The sequence below is a fragment of the Chelon labrosus genome, assembly GCF_963514085.1.
Source record: "Chelon labrosus genome assembly, chromosome: 22".
In the NCBI taxonomy this organism is placed as follows: domain Eukaryota; kingdom Metazoa; phylum Chordata; class Actinopteri; order Mugiliformes; family Mugilidae; genus Chelon; species Chelon labrosus.
Window position 1 is genome coordinate 183,137 of NC_140355.1, and position 17,179 is coordinate 200,315.

At 42.3% G+C, this 17,179-nt stretch overlaps 1 protein-coding gene across 1 annotated transcript in view; it reads left to right on the forward strand.

Moving 5' to 3' along the window:
- Nucleotides 1-17,179, forward strand: part of dqx1 (DEAQ box RNA-dependent ATPase 1) — a 57,914-nt gene that overhangs the window by 27,153 nt on the left and 13,582 nt on the right. Inside the window, exons 3-4 of the mRNA XM_084572466.1 lie at nucleotides 9,444-9,637; nucleotides 13,276-13,720. Coding sequence (XP_084428592.1) covers nucleotides 9,444-9,637; nucleotides 13,276-13,720 — 639 coding nt within the window. The remainder of the gene's footprint in view (nucleotides 1-9,443; nucleotides 9,638-13,275; nucleotides 13,721-17,179) is intronic.

Here is a 17,179-nt window from a genome sequence, read left to right on the forward strand (position 1 = left end):
CTTTGTGGCCATCTTTCTGATGTACTCTTGGATTTTTGATGTTTCATCCTGGATAGTGGCCTTGATGCTCACTCGTCCTCGGCCTCCCTCTTTCCGCTTAGTGTATAGTCTCAGGGTGCTGGATTTGGGGTGTAACCCTCCGTGCATGGTGAGGAGCTTTCTTGTCTTGATGTCTGTGGCTTCTATCTCCTCCTTTGGCCAGCTTATGATCCCAGCGGGGTATCTGATGACTGGTATTGCGTACATGTTGATGGCTTGGATCTTGTTCCTGCCATTTAGCTGACTTTTCAGGACCTGCCTCACTCTCTGGAGGTATTTGGTTGTGGTTGACTTCCTTGCGTCCTCCTCATGGTTTCCATTAGCCTGTGGGATACCAAGGTACTTGTAGCTGTCTTGGATATCACCTATGTTGCCCTCTGGTAGGTCGACCCCTTCAGTTCTGATCATCTTGCCTCTCTTTGAGACCATGCGGCCACACTTGTCCATTCCGAATGACATCCCTATGTCATTGCTGTAGATCCTGGTGGCATGGATCAGTAAGTTGATTTCTCGCTCATTCCTGGCGTACAGCTTGATGTCATCCATGTAGAGCAGGTGGCTAATTGTTGCTCCACTTCAGAATTGGTACCCGTAACCACTCTTTGTGATGATCTGGCTGAGGGGATTCAGGCCTACGCAGAACAGCAGAGGTGGTAGTGCATCTCCTTGGTATATGCCGCATTTGATGTTGACTGGGGCAATTGGCTTTGAGTTGGCCTCTAGGGTTGTCTTCCACATTCCCATCGAGTTCTGGATGAAGGCCCTTAGGTTCCTGTTGATCTTATACAGTTCCAGACATTCCAGTATCCATGTGTGTGGCATTGAGTTGTAAGCTTTCTTGTAGTCGATCCAGGCGGTGCACAGGTTGGTCTGTCTGCTCTTACATTCTCGGGCGACTGCTCTATCGACCAGTAACTGGTGCTTGGCTCCTGGATGGGATAGGCCCCTTCTGGGGGTCCTTCAGGATTAGGACTGTCCTGCCCTGGGTTAGCCACTCTGGGTGGGACCCATCCCTTAGCAGCTGGTTCACCTGTGCTGCTAGGCATTCATGGAGTGCTGTTAGCTTCTTCAGCCAGTAGGCATGGATCATATCGGGGCCTGGTGCTGTCCAGCTCTTCATCTTTGACACTCTTTCTTGGATGTCTGCCATTGAGATGGTTACTGGTTCTCGTTCTGGGAGGTTGCTGTGGTCTGCTCTTAGGTCCACTAGCCATTGGGCATCTGGGTTGTGTGATGCCTCTTTTTCCCATATACCCTTCCAGTATTCTTCCACCTCAGCTCTTGGTGGGTCTGACCAGCTGTTATTTCCTCCCTGCCACTGAGAATACACCTTGGCTGGTTCAGTGGAGAACAGCTTGTTTATTCTCCTTGGTGTATCTCTTCAACTGGGTGGCCAGCACTGTTAGTCTCTGTTTGGCAGTTTCGAGTGCTTCAGGTATGGAGAGCTTGGTGTACTTCCTGGGTGCCCCTTTATTCACCATGTTGCCTTTCTGCAGTTCTGTTAGCTGGCTAACTTCTCTCCGTGTTGCCCTTATCTTGGCCTCTAACTGTATTCTCCATGGTGGATGCTGCCTGTTATGGTCTGAGCCCATCTTGTAGCCAAGCATTTCTAGGATTACTGTTGCTGTACTGTGTATCAGCTTATTGGTGTCAGTGATGGTTCCCGTAGCAATTGTTGTTAGTGCAGCATTCACAGCCACTAGTAGATCTTCTGAAGGTACTTTACAAGTCAGCTTCGGTATTCGTCGGGGGTTCCAGGCTTCTAATTGTGCCATGATCTTCATTCTCAGGTCTCAGGTCAGCAGCTCTTGCACTGAGGCTGGTATCTGCTGGGGCTTGGTACCCAATCTCTGATTGTGGGGGTGATGGTGGCATCCCCCCGCTGACCTGTCGTCCTGGCGCCCCCTTGCCATAGCATTGTTGTTGTATCTCATCAATCTCTAGGTGTGAAAGGAGTTTTCGATTGCGGATGTTGGAACACTGGGCTAACAGCTGTTTCGTTGTTAGCCTTGATTGTGGGTTTTGAAGTGACCATTGGTCCCACATTCGCTGCATGTATCCCTTCTCTCTAGGGTTGCTCGTATAGTAGCATTCCAACAGTTCCGTGTTTTCCGCCCATGTCCATCTATGTCATGTTCCAGTAGCCCATTTCTCATCAGGTTGCCCTGGTTCCCTAGCACCTGACGCGGACCTTGTTGACCCGGGCGACGTCCGAGCCGGTGTGACTCTATCATTTGTCTGTACTCTCATGTTCCTGAGGTAGGCCTGATACATTAAGGATCTTGCCCAAGGATCCTCACTGGATGCAGTTGTTTTGCCCTCACTGGCATTTTGCCCCCAACGGGATTCGAACCCTGCCCTCCCGTGTGGTAGTCCACGTTACTAACCGCTCGACTGAAAAAAAAGGCACATCTTGTCCGTACTCGGACTGGGACTGCTACCGCTAACAGCTCTGGCGGTTTCTGTGCTCACTGCAACATGCTTTGCATTTAGCTGGAAAGGTTGAAGTGCTTCGGTGGGACTCCTGCTGGTCACGGTATTCCCGCGGGTAACGTGATAGGGACGGGATACAGCAAATAATCAACGGGAGCGGGACGGAGCAGGAGATTAAATTAGAAAATGATGCTGCAATGCGGTGAGTGTGCACAAAGATTTTTAGGCATTTCGTTTTAGAAAAGAGAACCAATTACAACCCACAATACATTTGTTCTTGATTAGTAGCCTAATAAGCCTAATAGGCATTCATTTGACTCCCCTGTCACCCTCTACATCAAGGCTTCCATCAGGTTTTTGTTTTTTTTAAATAAAATTTGCCTTCCAGCAGTCCTAGCAACGTGCTTTCATCCGATTCCTCCACTTTGGTAGCCGTTAGCCGAGCTCTGACGTGTGCATCAGTGTAATCGGTGTACCAGGAAATTGTGCACTGACAAAAGTTTAGGGATGCACCGAAATGAAAATTCTTGGCCGACACCGAAAACCGTACATGGATACCCCGAGGCCGAAACGCTGAAAGAAATTATTATGACGATTATTAGTAACATTGCATTTATGGCTATGACTGTGTACTAACCTCACTAAATGCACAATATAAAATAAAATAAAATTCAAAATAAAATGTTTAACTTGACCCCACTCATGTGTACATAAAACGCAGAAGTGAATGCTGCGTTCAAGTGGCATCGGTATAAACAGAAAAACAACATTCTGGCTGAAAAATAAAATCATTAAACTACTCCCATCATGTCGGAAAACAACTCGTCAACTCGGTCATTATTTGGTAGTATCTGCCATTACCCAGGATGTTACACATAAACCACAGAATCATAAAAGGTCGGAAAAACCATAGACATATACATAGACGCCTCATTGAGCGGGTTGGCCCGTTGTTGCGATACCTCAGCATCGCCGCCATATTGGAGGAGGCAGCTCTGTCCCGCGAACCAGTACGAGTGAATGGAGTGAACTTTATCAAGCGTCTTCTACAGTGCTGTAAGTTAATGCCTCTCATTTACATAGTCACACATAAACGTATATATTCAGGGAACACGTAGGAACCAAAAACAACGTCTGTAACATTAACTACTCAGAATGTAATCAGACGTTGTTTTTGGTTCCTATCAGTTTCCTGAATATATACATTTGTGTGTAAATGCTTATAGTACTTTGTAGAAGACGCTTAATAAAGTTCATTCCATTAACTCGTATTGGTTCGTGGGACAGATCCAATATGGCCGCGACGCTGACGTACGGTCCAGTGCTCACTGAGGCATCTACGTAAATATGTCTATGGGAAAAACGACTCTCAAACCGGGAACAGGGAACTTCCGTCACCCCTCGAATGCAGCACAACGTGCATACGTTTGTAAACAAACAACATGGCGGCGGCGGCAGTGGTGTGGGACTTTTTCAAAGTCTCCGAGGATGACACTTCTCTGGCTGTTTGTAATAAATGTTTAAAGAAAGTGCCACGAGGTGGAAAAATCAGCACCAGCTTTAATACCTTGAACATGAAAAGTTATTTGAAACATTGTACCCATTGGTGAGGGTTTCAAAAAAAATCTTTAGTTATGTTATCGGTTATCGGTATCGGTATCGGCCTTTGGAAGCGGAAAGTTATTGGTTATCTGTATCGATTTTTTAAAAAAGTTATCGTGCATCCCTTCTAAAATAATTTCTGTTTGCTAAATGCCGCAATAATGAGGTAGAGAATTTCTTCAAAGTCAAAGTTTACATACATTAAGATTACTATGTCTTTAAACAATGAAGGAAAGCCCTGATTACGATGTCATGGCTTTGGAAGCTTCTGATAGGTTAACAGGCAACATTTGAGTTAATTGGAGGCACACCTGTGGATGTATTTTAACACTACACCTCAAACACACTGCTTCCTTGTTTGACATCATGGGAAAATCTAAAGAAATCAGCCAAGATATCAGGAAGAGAACTGTGGTGCTCCACAAGACTGGTAAATCCTTGGGTACAATTTCCAGATGCTTGAAGGTGCCACGTTCATCTGTTCAAACAATTATACGTAAGTATAGACACCATGGGAACATCCAGCCATCATACTGCTCAGGAAGGAGACGGGTTCTATGTCCCAGAGATGAACGTGTTTTGGTCCAAAACATGCAAATCAACCCCAAAACAAAAGCTAAAGACCTTGTCAAGATGATTGCTGAAGCTGGTGAGAGTGTGTTATTATCCACAGTGAAACGAGTCCTGTACCGACATGGGCTGAAAGGCCACTCAGCGAGGAAGAAGCCCTTACTCCAAAAGAAACATAAAAAAGCCAGATTACAGTTTGCAAATGCACACAGGGAAAAGACCTTAATTTTTGGAGACATGTCCTGTGATCTGATGAAACTAAAGTGGAACTGTTTGGCCATAATGACCATCGTTACATTTGGAGGAAAAAGGGGGAAGCTTGTAAGCCTGAGAACACCATCCCAACTGTGAAGTATGGGGGTGGTAGCATCATGTTGTGGGGCTGTTTTGCTGCAGGAGGAACTGGTGCACTTCATAAAATAAACAGCATCATGAGGAAAGAACGTTATGTGGAAATTGAAGCAACATTTCAAGACATCAGCCAGGAAGTTAAAGCTTGAGCACAAATGGGTCTTCCAAATGGACAACGACCCTAAGCATACTGCCAAAGTAGTTACAAAGTGTCTTAAGGACAACAAAATCAATGTTTTGGAGTGGCCATCACAAAGCCCCGACCTCAATCCCATAGAAAATTTGTGGGCAGATCTGAAAAGCCGTGTGCGAGTGAGGTGGCCTACAACCCTGACTCAGCTAGTTCTGTCAGGAGGAATGGAGCAAAATTCCAGCAGACTATTGCGAGAAGCTTGTTGAAGGACACCCAAAACGTTTGACCCAAGTCATACAGTTTAAAGGCAATGCTACCAAATACTAAGGAAATGTATGTAAACTTCTGACTTTGAAGAAAGTAATAAAAAATTCTCTGACAAACTCACTCTCTCATTATTGTGGCATTTAGCAAATAGAAATAATTTTGGTAATCCTAACTGACCTAAAACAGGAGAGGTTTAGTCTGATTTAACTTCAGATAGTGAGGAAAAAAGGTTTATGTGTCTTTTAACACAGTGTATGTAAACTTCTGGTTTCAACTGTAAATGATCAGACTAACATTTAAAACATTTTTTTTGCAATGGCACGTGATCTACCCGCACTGCCTTCGTGATCTACCGGTCGATCGCGATTGACGTATTGTGCACCCCTGCCTTGGCACCATCACCGGGAAACTTTCTTGCTTGGACGTTTGGATTTCAGGTGATAAATTAAACCCGACATGAAGAAATTCTTTGCAGATGCCAGATGCAGATACCACGTTTTGCAAATCGCTATCAGTGGGTCTTTATATAATATTTACATAACACATTATATATATTTAAATATGTCCACACGGCAGACATGCCCGTGCTGGCTGTGGTTTTTGCTTGCATCATAACAACATCCTGTAAAACCAAAAATGCACTTTTGGGCCATTTTCAGACGGAAAATTTTCAGTGGCCGAATATTCGGTGCATCCCTACAAAAGTTCCACGTTATTTGGAATGTAAACCACAATTAAATGCTCTTTTTTTTTTTTTCAACTTTTGATTTTTAATTTTAGAAAGAGGAAGGAGGGAAGGCTGGCGCCAGTAATTTGGTCCCGATAGTCAAGAGTACAGTCAGTTTGTTCCTGTCCTTTTGGGACTGGGAAGTGGGTCAGCAGCTCCTGAGGCAAATTGAGCTTCTTGAGCTGGGGTAGGAAGTATATCCTCTCCTGGGCCTTTCTGATGATACCATTGTGTCGTCTGTATACTTCTGAATTTTAACAGAGGGGTCTCATCATTGTGGGGCCTCACCTGCTGCCACTGGTCTGCCAGAAAGTTTGTGATCTGCTGGCAGGTGGGGGATAGTACAGAGAGCAGAATGAGTTTGAGAAGGCTTTTATAAGGATGGCCTTGAATGCAAAGCCCACAAACAGGATCTTTACATAGTTCTGTATGCAAAGATCCATTTTGTGGACTCCTGGCAAGAGTTGAGTCGAGAGTTTCATCATAACATAAACCTTATCCAAATCCTTTCCTATAGATTTGCAGGGACCCTTCCTTCTAAAGAAACAAGAGCACCCAAACTATGCTTTCTAAATGTTTATTTGGAAAATTGTGATGAAATAGTAAACTATTGTTAATACAGTTCAAGCTGCCTTCATATTAACAGTTGCTAAGCTTTGCACCCGTCTCCCTCTGTGTCAGATTTTTCCCTGGGATGACCTAGTTATCATTATACCTGCTCCTCAGGTTAATGAATGACAGCATTAAACCTCCTATAAATGTATACAGCTCGGTTGTAACCTGAACCCGTTTTTCCATCAAGAAATGTTTCCCTTTCCAGCACCTTCATTTGTTTTTAATCAGTATAATTAAAGCTACTCCCCAGTGTGTTTAAAATGGGAGAAACTTTCTGCGTCTTTGTTTTTTAACCTTTTGCACCTTTATTGTTATGGTGACTCACATGCCCATTATAGGTGTTATCAATCCACTTTCAGTTTGCCCTTTACACTTGTAACTGCTGGCTATTGAATGTTGACCATTTTTGCTGTCCTTTGAATGAGAGTAATAACTGATCAAAATGTAATTCAGAAACTGTGGAGAATATATACTGCCTGGCACAAAAAAAGGCGCCACCAAAAAAAAAAAAAAAGGTTGCACACAAGGTCTAATATTTCGTTGAACTGCCTTTAGCTTTGATTACAGCATGCGTTTGCTGTGGCATTGTTTTGATAAGCTTCTGCAATGTGACAAGATTTATTTTCATCCAGTGTTGCATTATTTTTTCACCAAGATCTTGTATTGATGATGGGAGAGTCTGACCACTGAGTAAAACCTTCTCCAGCACATCCCGAAGATTCTCAATGAGGTTAAGGTCTGGACTCTGTGGTGGCCAATCCATGTGTAAAAATGATGTCTCATGCTCCCAGAACCACTCTTTCACAATTTGAACCTGATGAATCCCAGCATTCCTGGCATCAGGGAAGAAAAGCTCCATTCATGGAATAACCTGGTCACTCAGTATATTTCAGGTAGTCAGCTGACCTCATTCTTTGGGCGCATAATGTTGCTGAACCTAGACCTGACCAACCCCAGATCATAGCAATGCTCCCACAGGCTTGTACAGTAGGCACTAGGCATGATGGGTGCATCACTTCATCTGCCTCTCTTCTTACCCTGATGCACCCATCACTCTGGAACAGGGTAAATCTGGACTCATCAGACCACATGACCTTCTTCCATTGCTCCAGAGTCCAATCATTATGCTCCCTTTATGCTTAGCTTCACTGATTAGTGGTTTTCTTAAGGCTACACAGCTGTTCTGTCCCAATCCCATGAGTTCCCTTCGCATTGTATGTGTGGAAATGCTCTTACTTTCACCATTAAACATAGCCCTGAGTTCTGCTGTTGTTTTTCTCACGATCAATCAGGATTTTTTTTTCGGCCACATTTCTTCCTCGAACATGATGGTTCACTATTCTTCCAGTTTTTAATAATGTGTTAGACAGTTCTTAACCCAATTTTAGTACTTTCTGCAATCTCCTTAGATGTTTTTTCTGCTTGATGCATGCCAATGATTTGAGTCTTTTCAAACAGACTAACATCTTTTCCACCACCACAAGATGTGTCTTTTGACATGGTTGTTTAAGAAATGAGAGGTTGCTCATTTGATCAGTTGGGGCTAAATAACTTGTTGCCATCTAAAAAGACTATCACCCATGCAGTAATTATCCAATAGGAGGCTCGTACCTATTTGCTTAAATCCAGGTGGGGACTTTTTTTTGGCCAGGCAGTATATTTATTTGCATTCATATTTTGCATAATTTAACTTTATTCCTGAAGCTTTTTTTTTTTTTGTTTGTTTCCTCTTTAGATTGCTCTTAGCAGATTGCTACCAGTCACTATATTACTCTTTTGGTTGAGGCTTCAGCCTGCATTGCTCACTGTTCCTGTTCTTACAGTAAATATCTTTTAATGGGCCACTATATATGCCGTAATGATTTTGTCTGTGGGATTAAATGCACCATGGAGTTTTTTTGAAAAGCAGTGGCAGCGTAGAGCTATCACTATGCAAAATGTTTTTGTGTAAAGGTTCCTGATTTGTCTGTAGCTTAGTGCGATTTCCTGACACGTATCTATTTGCACTGATTGATGGCACTAATGCACCAAGAAACCTAAAAAGAATGCAAGCTCGTGAATGCATTTGTTAGGATGCAGAAAGTGTGTCTCAGTAAGAAATACTGCAAATAAACATAGACGTAGTTATGTAATGGTCCGTTGTAGTGACAAAGCCTCATTTAATTTGTTATTCACACACAGGGCTGTAATCACATTTTTTATCAAAATATTCAATAATAGAACTGGTTCTAAAGGCAGGCTTACAAGTTAGAAAAGAGCTGGTGAAGAAAATAAATGGAATATCCAGCAGTTCAAGCTACACTAGTCATTGCTTTTATGTTAACAACGTATCAACTCCAATTCCAATTCGTTGGAGAAGGGCAATTTTCTAGCACACATATTGAATTGTAAAGAGGATATTTGTAGACTGTACGTCAGTCTGTGCACCCAGCTCCAAAAGTTTCTGCTTTCAGCTAGTTTTGTCATTTGGGCATTTGTCATTTCGGTATATAGACTTTTGAAATAAAAAACTTAATGTTGAATGAATTACCAAATTATTACAAGAATGGAGAGGAGCCATGGAGAAATGCTTCTACTCCATTTGGTTCTTATTAGCAGACCTGTGTTCTGTGACTCATAAAATGTCTGTGTGTAATTTAATCATGTCCACAGTATTATATTTCTACCTCCTCCTCAGTTTTTCTTTTCTTGATGTATTCCCTGCAGGTGCCACAGTGGTGCGTGGAGTATGCTTTGTCTTATGAGTTTTCCCAGGGACTTGTGTGCTGTTCTCAACCTTATTCAGTTGCAGCGGTGAGTTTGGCTCTTCGCGTGGCTGATGAGATGGATCTCAGCCTGGGTCTGGAGGTGGGCTACAGGGTGTCTCACGATGACAGCTGTACACCAGACACTTTGCTCAGGTTAGAATGCATGGAAAACGGCTATTTTATATTGTACACTGATCAGGCATAACATTATGACCATTGACAAGAGAAGTAAATAACACTGACCATCTTGCTGGGAAACTTTTGGACCTGGCATTCGTGTGGATGTTAAGTCCAATATACATTGTTTTGAATCATTTGTAATGCAGTGTAGTGAATATGAGTGGACCTTGAGGAAACTTGCAGACTACAGAAACCACCTACATTTCAACCCGAGATGCAGGCAACACAAGATTATTTCCACCAGCCTACACTTAGGCTCCACAGTGAAGGGCCACAAAGCAGAGCAGATTTTCCAGAAAGCTCAAACCCAGCTGCTCAACGAGTGAGTGACGCAAGTTCATTTCACCATTGACTCTCTCAAATCTGAAACCAATAAACAGACATCACAGCCACCTCAGGACATTCTGGAGGAAGTTTCCAAATTTGTGGAAAGGGCCCAAACCTCACAACACAAAAAAGGTAAGGAAGGAAATAACATAGGGGAGAAAGGAAATAGCATAGAGGAGAAAGGATGACTGCACCACACAGCTAGACTCCCAGGAGAAGTGAGTCCAGTGCCAGTTGAACAGAGAGCTCACTCAGCCAGAGAAAGATGTCTTAGCCAGAGGACAGAACTTTGCTATAACACCAGAGCAAATTCCAGTAGTAAACCTCATCACCGCCACAGAAACCGAACAACTTAGGCTGAAAGTAACAGCAGCCCTCCCTAGTGCAAAAATGCCACCTTCCAATATCACCACCCAGGAAAGGAAGGCTCTAGGGTCACTGCAAATAGACCATGACATCTCCATCCTGCCAGCCGACAAGGGAAGATGCACAGTGGTGTTGAACACAGCGCATTACCACACCAAACTAAACAACCTTCTCAGCGACAAGGATACATACGAGACACTGAAACGAGACCCAACCACCTACAAAAATATCAAACTCCCTACAGCAGTTGGAAAAGGAGAAGGCAGTCGACAGACTCCTTTACCACTGGTTATACCCGGGGGAAGCCACCCTGTATATTTATGGATTACCCAAAATACACACGGAAGGAGACCCTCTCAGACCAATTTTCAGCAGCATAAACTCAGTCACTTATCAGTCAATCAATCAGTCTTTGTTTGTAAACAACAGTTGGCCAAAGTGCTGTACACAGACATGAGAATATATAAAACACGTAGAAAAATTTGAAACAAGATTAAAATCATAAAACCAATCAAACAATATAAACAATAGGAACCAACATCTCATGCTGAGTTAAAAACCAAGGAGAAGAAATGTGTTTTAAGAGAGGATTTAAAATGAAGAAGACAGTCGGCCTGCTTGATGTGCAAAGGCAGGTTGTTCCACAGTTTGGGGGCCGCAACTGCAAAGGCGCATTCACCTCTCATTATCCTTTTTGTGTTTGGGACAACCAAAGATGATTGATCTGCCAACCTGCGCAAGCGCGAGGGAGCGCAAGGCTGGAGCAGTTCGGACAGATACTGTGGAACGAGGCTAACACATTTAAATACAAATACAAATAAAATAATTTTAATTTATATTGTGTTATTAGTGGGTATGTGATCTTGTTTTTTGGCACCAGTTAAAAGTTGAGCAGCAGCGTTTTGAATCAGCTGTAGTCGAGACAGTGATGTGTGGCTAAGCCCAACATAAAGTACATTGCAATAGTATAAACGAGTTGTGATAAAAGCATGGATTAAAATCTCGAAGTGATGCAGAGAAAGAAATGGTTTTACTTTGGCCAGTTGTCTCAGTTGGAAGAAACTGGACTTAACTACTGATATAACCTGTGCATCCAATTTCAGATCACTGTCAAGTTGTACACCAAGGTTAGTTGCTGTCTGTGTTAAATGCTGATTTAAAGGCCCCAGATCAGCATGGACCTTGGAGGCATCACTAGGCCCAAACAGCATGACCAGCATCACTCTTGTTATCGTTTAAATGTAAGAAATTTATGGCCAGCCACGCCTTGACTTCTTCTAAGCAATCTAGCACTTGATTTGATTTGAGTGCTTTGGCTGTCGTCAGCGTGAAAATGGAATGCAATGCCATGTTTCTGGAGAATTGATTCAAGAGGATCCAAGTAGAGGGAAAACAGAAACGGACCAAGTATAGAGCCTTGGGGCACTCCCAATCTGAGAGGCGCTACATTGTATTCAGCGGCTCCTATATGGACACGAAAACGTCTTTCAGTTAGGTAGGACCTAAATCAATCTAGGGCATGACCGCGAATGCCCACCCAGTTTTCCAGGCGAGACAGGAGGATCTGATGGTCCACTGTATCATAGGCAGCTATTAGGTCCAACAGAACCAAAACAACACAGTGACCAGAGTCTGCGGATAAAAGAACATCATTAAAAACTCTCAATAGTGCTGACTCAGTACTGTGATGGGTTTTAAACCCAGACTGGAACATCTCAAGAAGGTCGTGTTCATCTAAGAAAGACTTCAGCTGGCAGTAAACTATTTTCTCCAGAATCTTAGAGAGGAAAGGGAGTTTGGAGGTTAAAATTTGAAAGTACTGATGAGTCTAAACCAGGCTTTTTAATCAGTGGTGTCACTACAGCATGTTTAAAACTTGCAGGTACAATCCCGTTTGCTAAACTACCCTTTATTATATTGAGCAAATATGGTGCTAAGGTGGATGAAACCTCTTTTAAAAAGAGGAGGTGGAACATCGCTAAGCATCTGGCAACCATCCTGTCTCTGTTGGTGAGTACCACTCCTCACTACATTTAAAACTCCAGGGATTTCGTCAACAAAGTCAGGAACATTACACCGGGTCCAGAAGAATCCATTGTATCCTATGATGTAACCTTCCTCTTTACATGTATCCCCACTATAGAATGTAGTGCGGGAAAGACTGTGAAAGGATGACACCTTGGCTGGCACAACCAACCTCACCCCAATCTCTACATGGAGGAGGTCGAGACCAAAGCCCTGAACTCTTTCCGTCATCCCCTACGTGGCTGGTGTACCGAAGAAACAAGGGAGAATTTTCAGGAAATGCCACATTCCAGTTTATTTCAAACCTAGTAATACACTTAGGCAAAAACTGGTCCACCCCAAAGACAAAACACCCAGGCAGAAACAAAGTAATGTAGTGTATGCTGTTCAGTGCAGAGAGGAACGTGCAGACTTGTACACTGGGGAAACCAAACAACTCATCCACAAACGCATGTGCCAACACAGGAGAGCCAGCTCATCAGGAAATGATTCAGCAGTCCACCTGAAGGACCAGGACACTCCTTTGAAGATAACGACATCCAAGTCTTAGATATTGGTCACTCATTGCTTAATTTGAGAACTGTATAAAGAACAATAGATCATACCAGTTTTGTAGGATATTGTGACTTTATCTTCCTTGGCATTTGTTCTCTATTTCCTGTGCTTCTATGTCATAGGGGGCATGTAAAGCTGGAAAAGTGGTAAAGTCACTAAAACTTAATCCATATGTTATGTCTTACACTTTATGATGACGAATTTAATAGTGTACAACCATAAAGCTTTTAGTTTTCAACCATTTTAAGCACATGTTTTCATGTGGTGCTTCTAAATTTTAAACTGTTTAAATGCTACCTGTTTATTCTTCATTTATGTTTTTGTTGCCCGGTCCCCAGGTTTGTTAGTGACACTCTCTTGCTAGAGGAAATGATGTCAGACCCTCTGTTGCATCAGTATTCCATCGTAGTCTTGGATGAGCTCCAGGAGCGTACCGTACCCACTGACGTGCTGTTGGGCCTGCTGTGTGACGTCTGCCACCAGAGGCCAGATAACTTCCGGGTAGTTCTCCTCACTCACCCTACGCTGGCACCTCGCCTCTCCAGCTTCCTGGGACCCTCTGTCCCACACCTCACACTAGACAACCTGACCAGTCAGCCTCCTACCAGAGACAAGGAAGAGAGGGGCGACAAGGACAGGAAGGCTGGGAACAGCAGTGTAGAGACACTATACAGGGAGCTTACATCAGCCAAAGACTCTGTGGCTGCTGCCTGTCATATGGTGTTGGATCTTCATCGGAGAGGAGAGGAAGGAGATGTGATGGTGTTTCTTGCTAGTGGACAGGTACAGTTTTGTTATTTATACCTTATCTTGTAGCATAGGCCAGGTGCTATTTGGGTGCCAGACAGGCGAGTAAATAATTTTTTCAACCGTCAATTTCAAACTTCTTCTTAATTAATGAAGTTAACCTGATTAACTCAATACCTTTGCTACAAAAGACATACAAAAGAAAACACCACCAGTTTCAATTTAGTTCAGGAAATTAAATTAGCTGTATTTAAACGATATTATAACTCAACATACATAAGATCAGATTAATATGCCATGTCATCAAAACTAAACACATTTTCCCAAAAGATCATAAATCAAACAGAAATTCCCATAAATTCAAAATAAGATAAAAAAAAAACAACCAATTACAATAAAAAGAAAATAAATCAAACTTTTACTCTTTCACTTTTGAAACAAAATCCAAAATGTAAATGGCCTTGCTTTTATATAGCGCTTTTCTACCTATTGGTACTCAAAGCGCTTTACAGTCACAGGCACATCTACCCATTCGCTCACACAAGCACTCACACATTCACACACCAGTGCCACGCACTGGGAGCAACTGGGGGTTCGGTGCCTTGCTCGGGGACACTTTGGCATGTGGCACATCCCAGGGATTGAACCGCTAACCCTCTGGTTGGTGGACAACCCGAATTTGAGATGTTTGAATGTCCATTTCAGTTTGAGGCACTACAGTTCAATACAGTTTAGTTCAGTGTATGTGGGTGCAAATGTAGATATGTTGGTGTTTGAGGGTGTTGCGCAAGGAGGCAGGAGTGTAAGAAGCCTGGAGAGTTGGCAAGATAACTTAACTGAAGGGAAGGTAAAGTCCATAAGATCCTCATGTCATTTCATAGGAAAGACTCTTGGGAATTCACTGGCAACTTTCTCCCAGAAAAGTTTGGGTGTATCCTGCTGGTTTTGGTTATAATTCTTCTTTATTTTCTTTGAAATAAGTAATTAATTCTTTTCATTTTAAACATGTAATTTCCAAAAACTGGCTGGCACAGTGGCGTAGTGGTCAGGGCTGATGCCCCACAGCAAGAAGTTTCCAGGTTCTAATCCATTCTGTGTGGAGTTTGCATGTTCTCCCTGTGCCTGCGTGGGTTCTCTCTGTAGGTGTGCATGTGAGTGTGTATGGTTATCTGTCTCTCTGTGATAGACTGGCGACCTGTCCGGGGTGTACCCCACCTCTCGCCCGATGACAGCTGGGATAGGCTCGATGTCCGCTTGTAAACTAAGCTGATATCTATAGCCCATATGATGGGCTTCAAAGGTTCTGTATGTATTTAGTGTTCGAGCTGAAATAACCTAAATTCTGAAAATAATTGTAAGGTGTAATATATCTACTAAAGAAACAGTGTAAACAAACAGAAAATTGCATTTGATTGATTGGCTGATTAGTTGCATGATTGGTTTATTATATACTAATAAATTTGATGCCAGCAAGAGGTTTCAACAAATTTGGTGCAGGAAAGAGTTGTAATAAAATGAACACACAAATAAATAACAAAAATAACTCACAACTGACTAGGTTAAGCAACATGATTGGGTATAAAAAGAGCAGCATAAAGAGGCCAAGTCTTATAGCAGTAAAGATGAGGAGGGGGTTCACCACTCTGTGAAAGACTGTTGGTAAATCACTGAGCATTTCAGTACTAAAGTCTCTCAGTGGGGCTGTTGGTTTGCTAGTTGGTGCAATAACATTAACATTTAGAACAGAAATGAACTAAAACATTGTTAACAAGCTGATGTAAGAGGGTAACCGGGAGATGTCTATACACAATATACTGATATTCTCATTTATCAGTTTTTGAAATATACATTTAAGGGATAACTTGAAGTGAAATGATAGCTGTAGTTATAACAAATCATGATTTAAGGCGCCTGTGATAAATAAATAAAGGCCAACTTGTGTGTTGGTCTGGATACCCGTTGTGTCATTCCAAAGGTGTCAAGAAAGTTCACTTTTATGACACTGTCACTGTTGGGGCTGTTGGTATGAATGTTGAAATCTCCTGATATAAAAATTCATATTTCATGGAACTACTGTCCGTGAATTCAGGAAATTCATCAAAGAAACTGCTAGTAGATATATGATTTTTTTTATTATTATATAATATATTTATTTAACCAGATTAAAAAAAACCCATTGAGGTCAAGACCTCTTTCACAAGGGTGACCTGGCCACGTCAGGTCACACGTCATGGTGATCAAAACGGACAAACAACAATAACAAACAACCAGTAAAAATCAAACATAAAAATATAAAATATTAAGATGCGAGAAATAAAGTGCAGTAGATGTAGGTACAGTAAAAATTTAAGATTTAAGAACACAGAATACTGCGGTTAATAGCAGGAGTTAAACATAAGGAGAGCCAAATGATGCAAATAAATAGAATGGAGTGGTAGCTGCAGTTCTCTGCCCCCTTTCTCATCAGCTCTGGAAGCATCAATGAAATAAACATTTTGGGATGCTGATTCATTAACAGGTTCTGTTGTAAGTCAAGCCAAGCTTCGTTGAGCAATATGGGATTTAATCTTGCGAAAGTACAGTTTATTAAGAGTTTTTTGGGCCCTGTTCTATGTGGCACAGGGCTACAATGTAAAGCAATAGAACTCAATCTTAAGTCTTTTAATAATAAGAGGTCTGGCTGTTTCTTGGTGGAAACCTTATTAGGGGTCCATGCAAACGAAGTTGCAGGATCCCTATTGTTTTTCTTCCGAGTTTTATTCTTCTTATATTTCGCCTTAATGTTCTGCGTAGCTAAAAAAGTCTGCCCAGGACAAACTGCAAGGGTGAAAGGCATCAAACCTGGTAACTTGGCAGAAGTCCTGCCATTTCACTTTGCCAAGGTGTCAATACACATGCGTGCAGCTAGGTGGCACAATAATAAGCCTTTTTTACGTTTTGGCTCATATCTCGAGACCCGTGTGCCCTAGAGACAAAATTCTTTCTCCCTCCGATTCCTTACATAGCTTTGACCAAGCCACGCCCATTTCCATCTGCTATTTTTTTCCGCCGTTTTGAAAAAATTGCACCTCAAAGCAAAATCTACTCCTCCTAGCCCATTCATCCAATTCTCACCAAACTTGCCATGTATCATTTATGGACAAAGATAATGAAACGTTCTTGCCACAGCATGGACCCCTTTATGGTCGCTTGTGATCATCTAGTTATTTTTCCTTTGGCACTGAGTGAATACTCTTTTTGTATTTTTATAAAAGGAATACTGGTCAAACTAAACTCCATTCTGAGATGTGCTGTAGGGTTTCACCATCTTTGTTGTTTAGAGGAGTGAATCAAGGACACCTCAGTCTGAGAGACCTCTGGGGCATTGCAGGTGTCTAATGTCCTGTTACACACACATCCTCCCTCTCTCTGTCATTCAAGGCAAATGAAACCATATACAAAATGCAGACAATTCCTGTTATCTTTTCTCTTTCATTGGCAAAGTCATTGGTACAT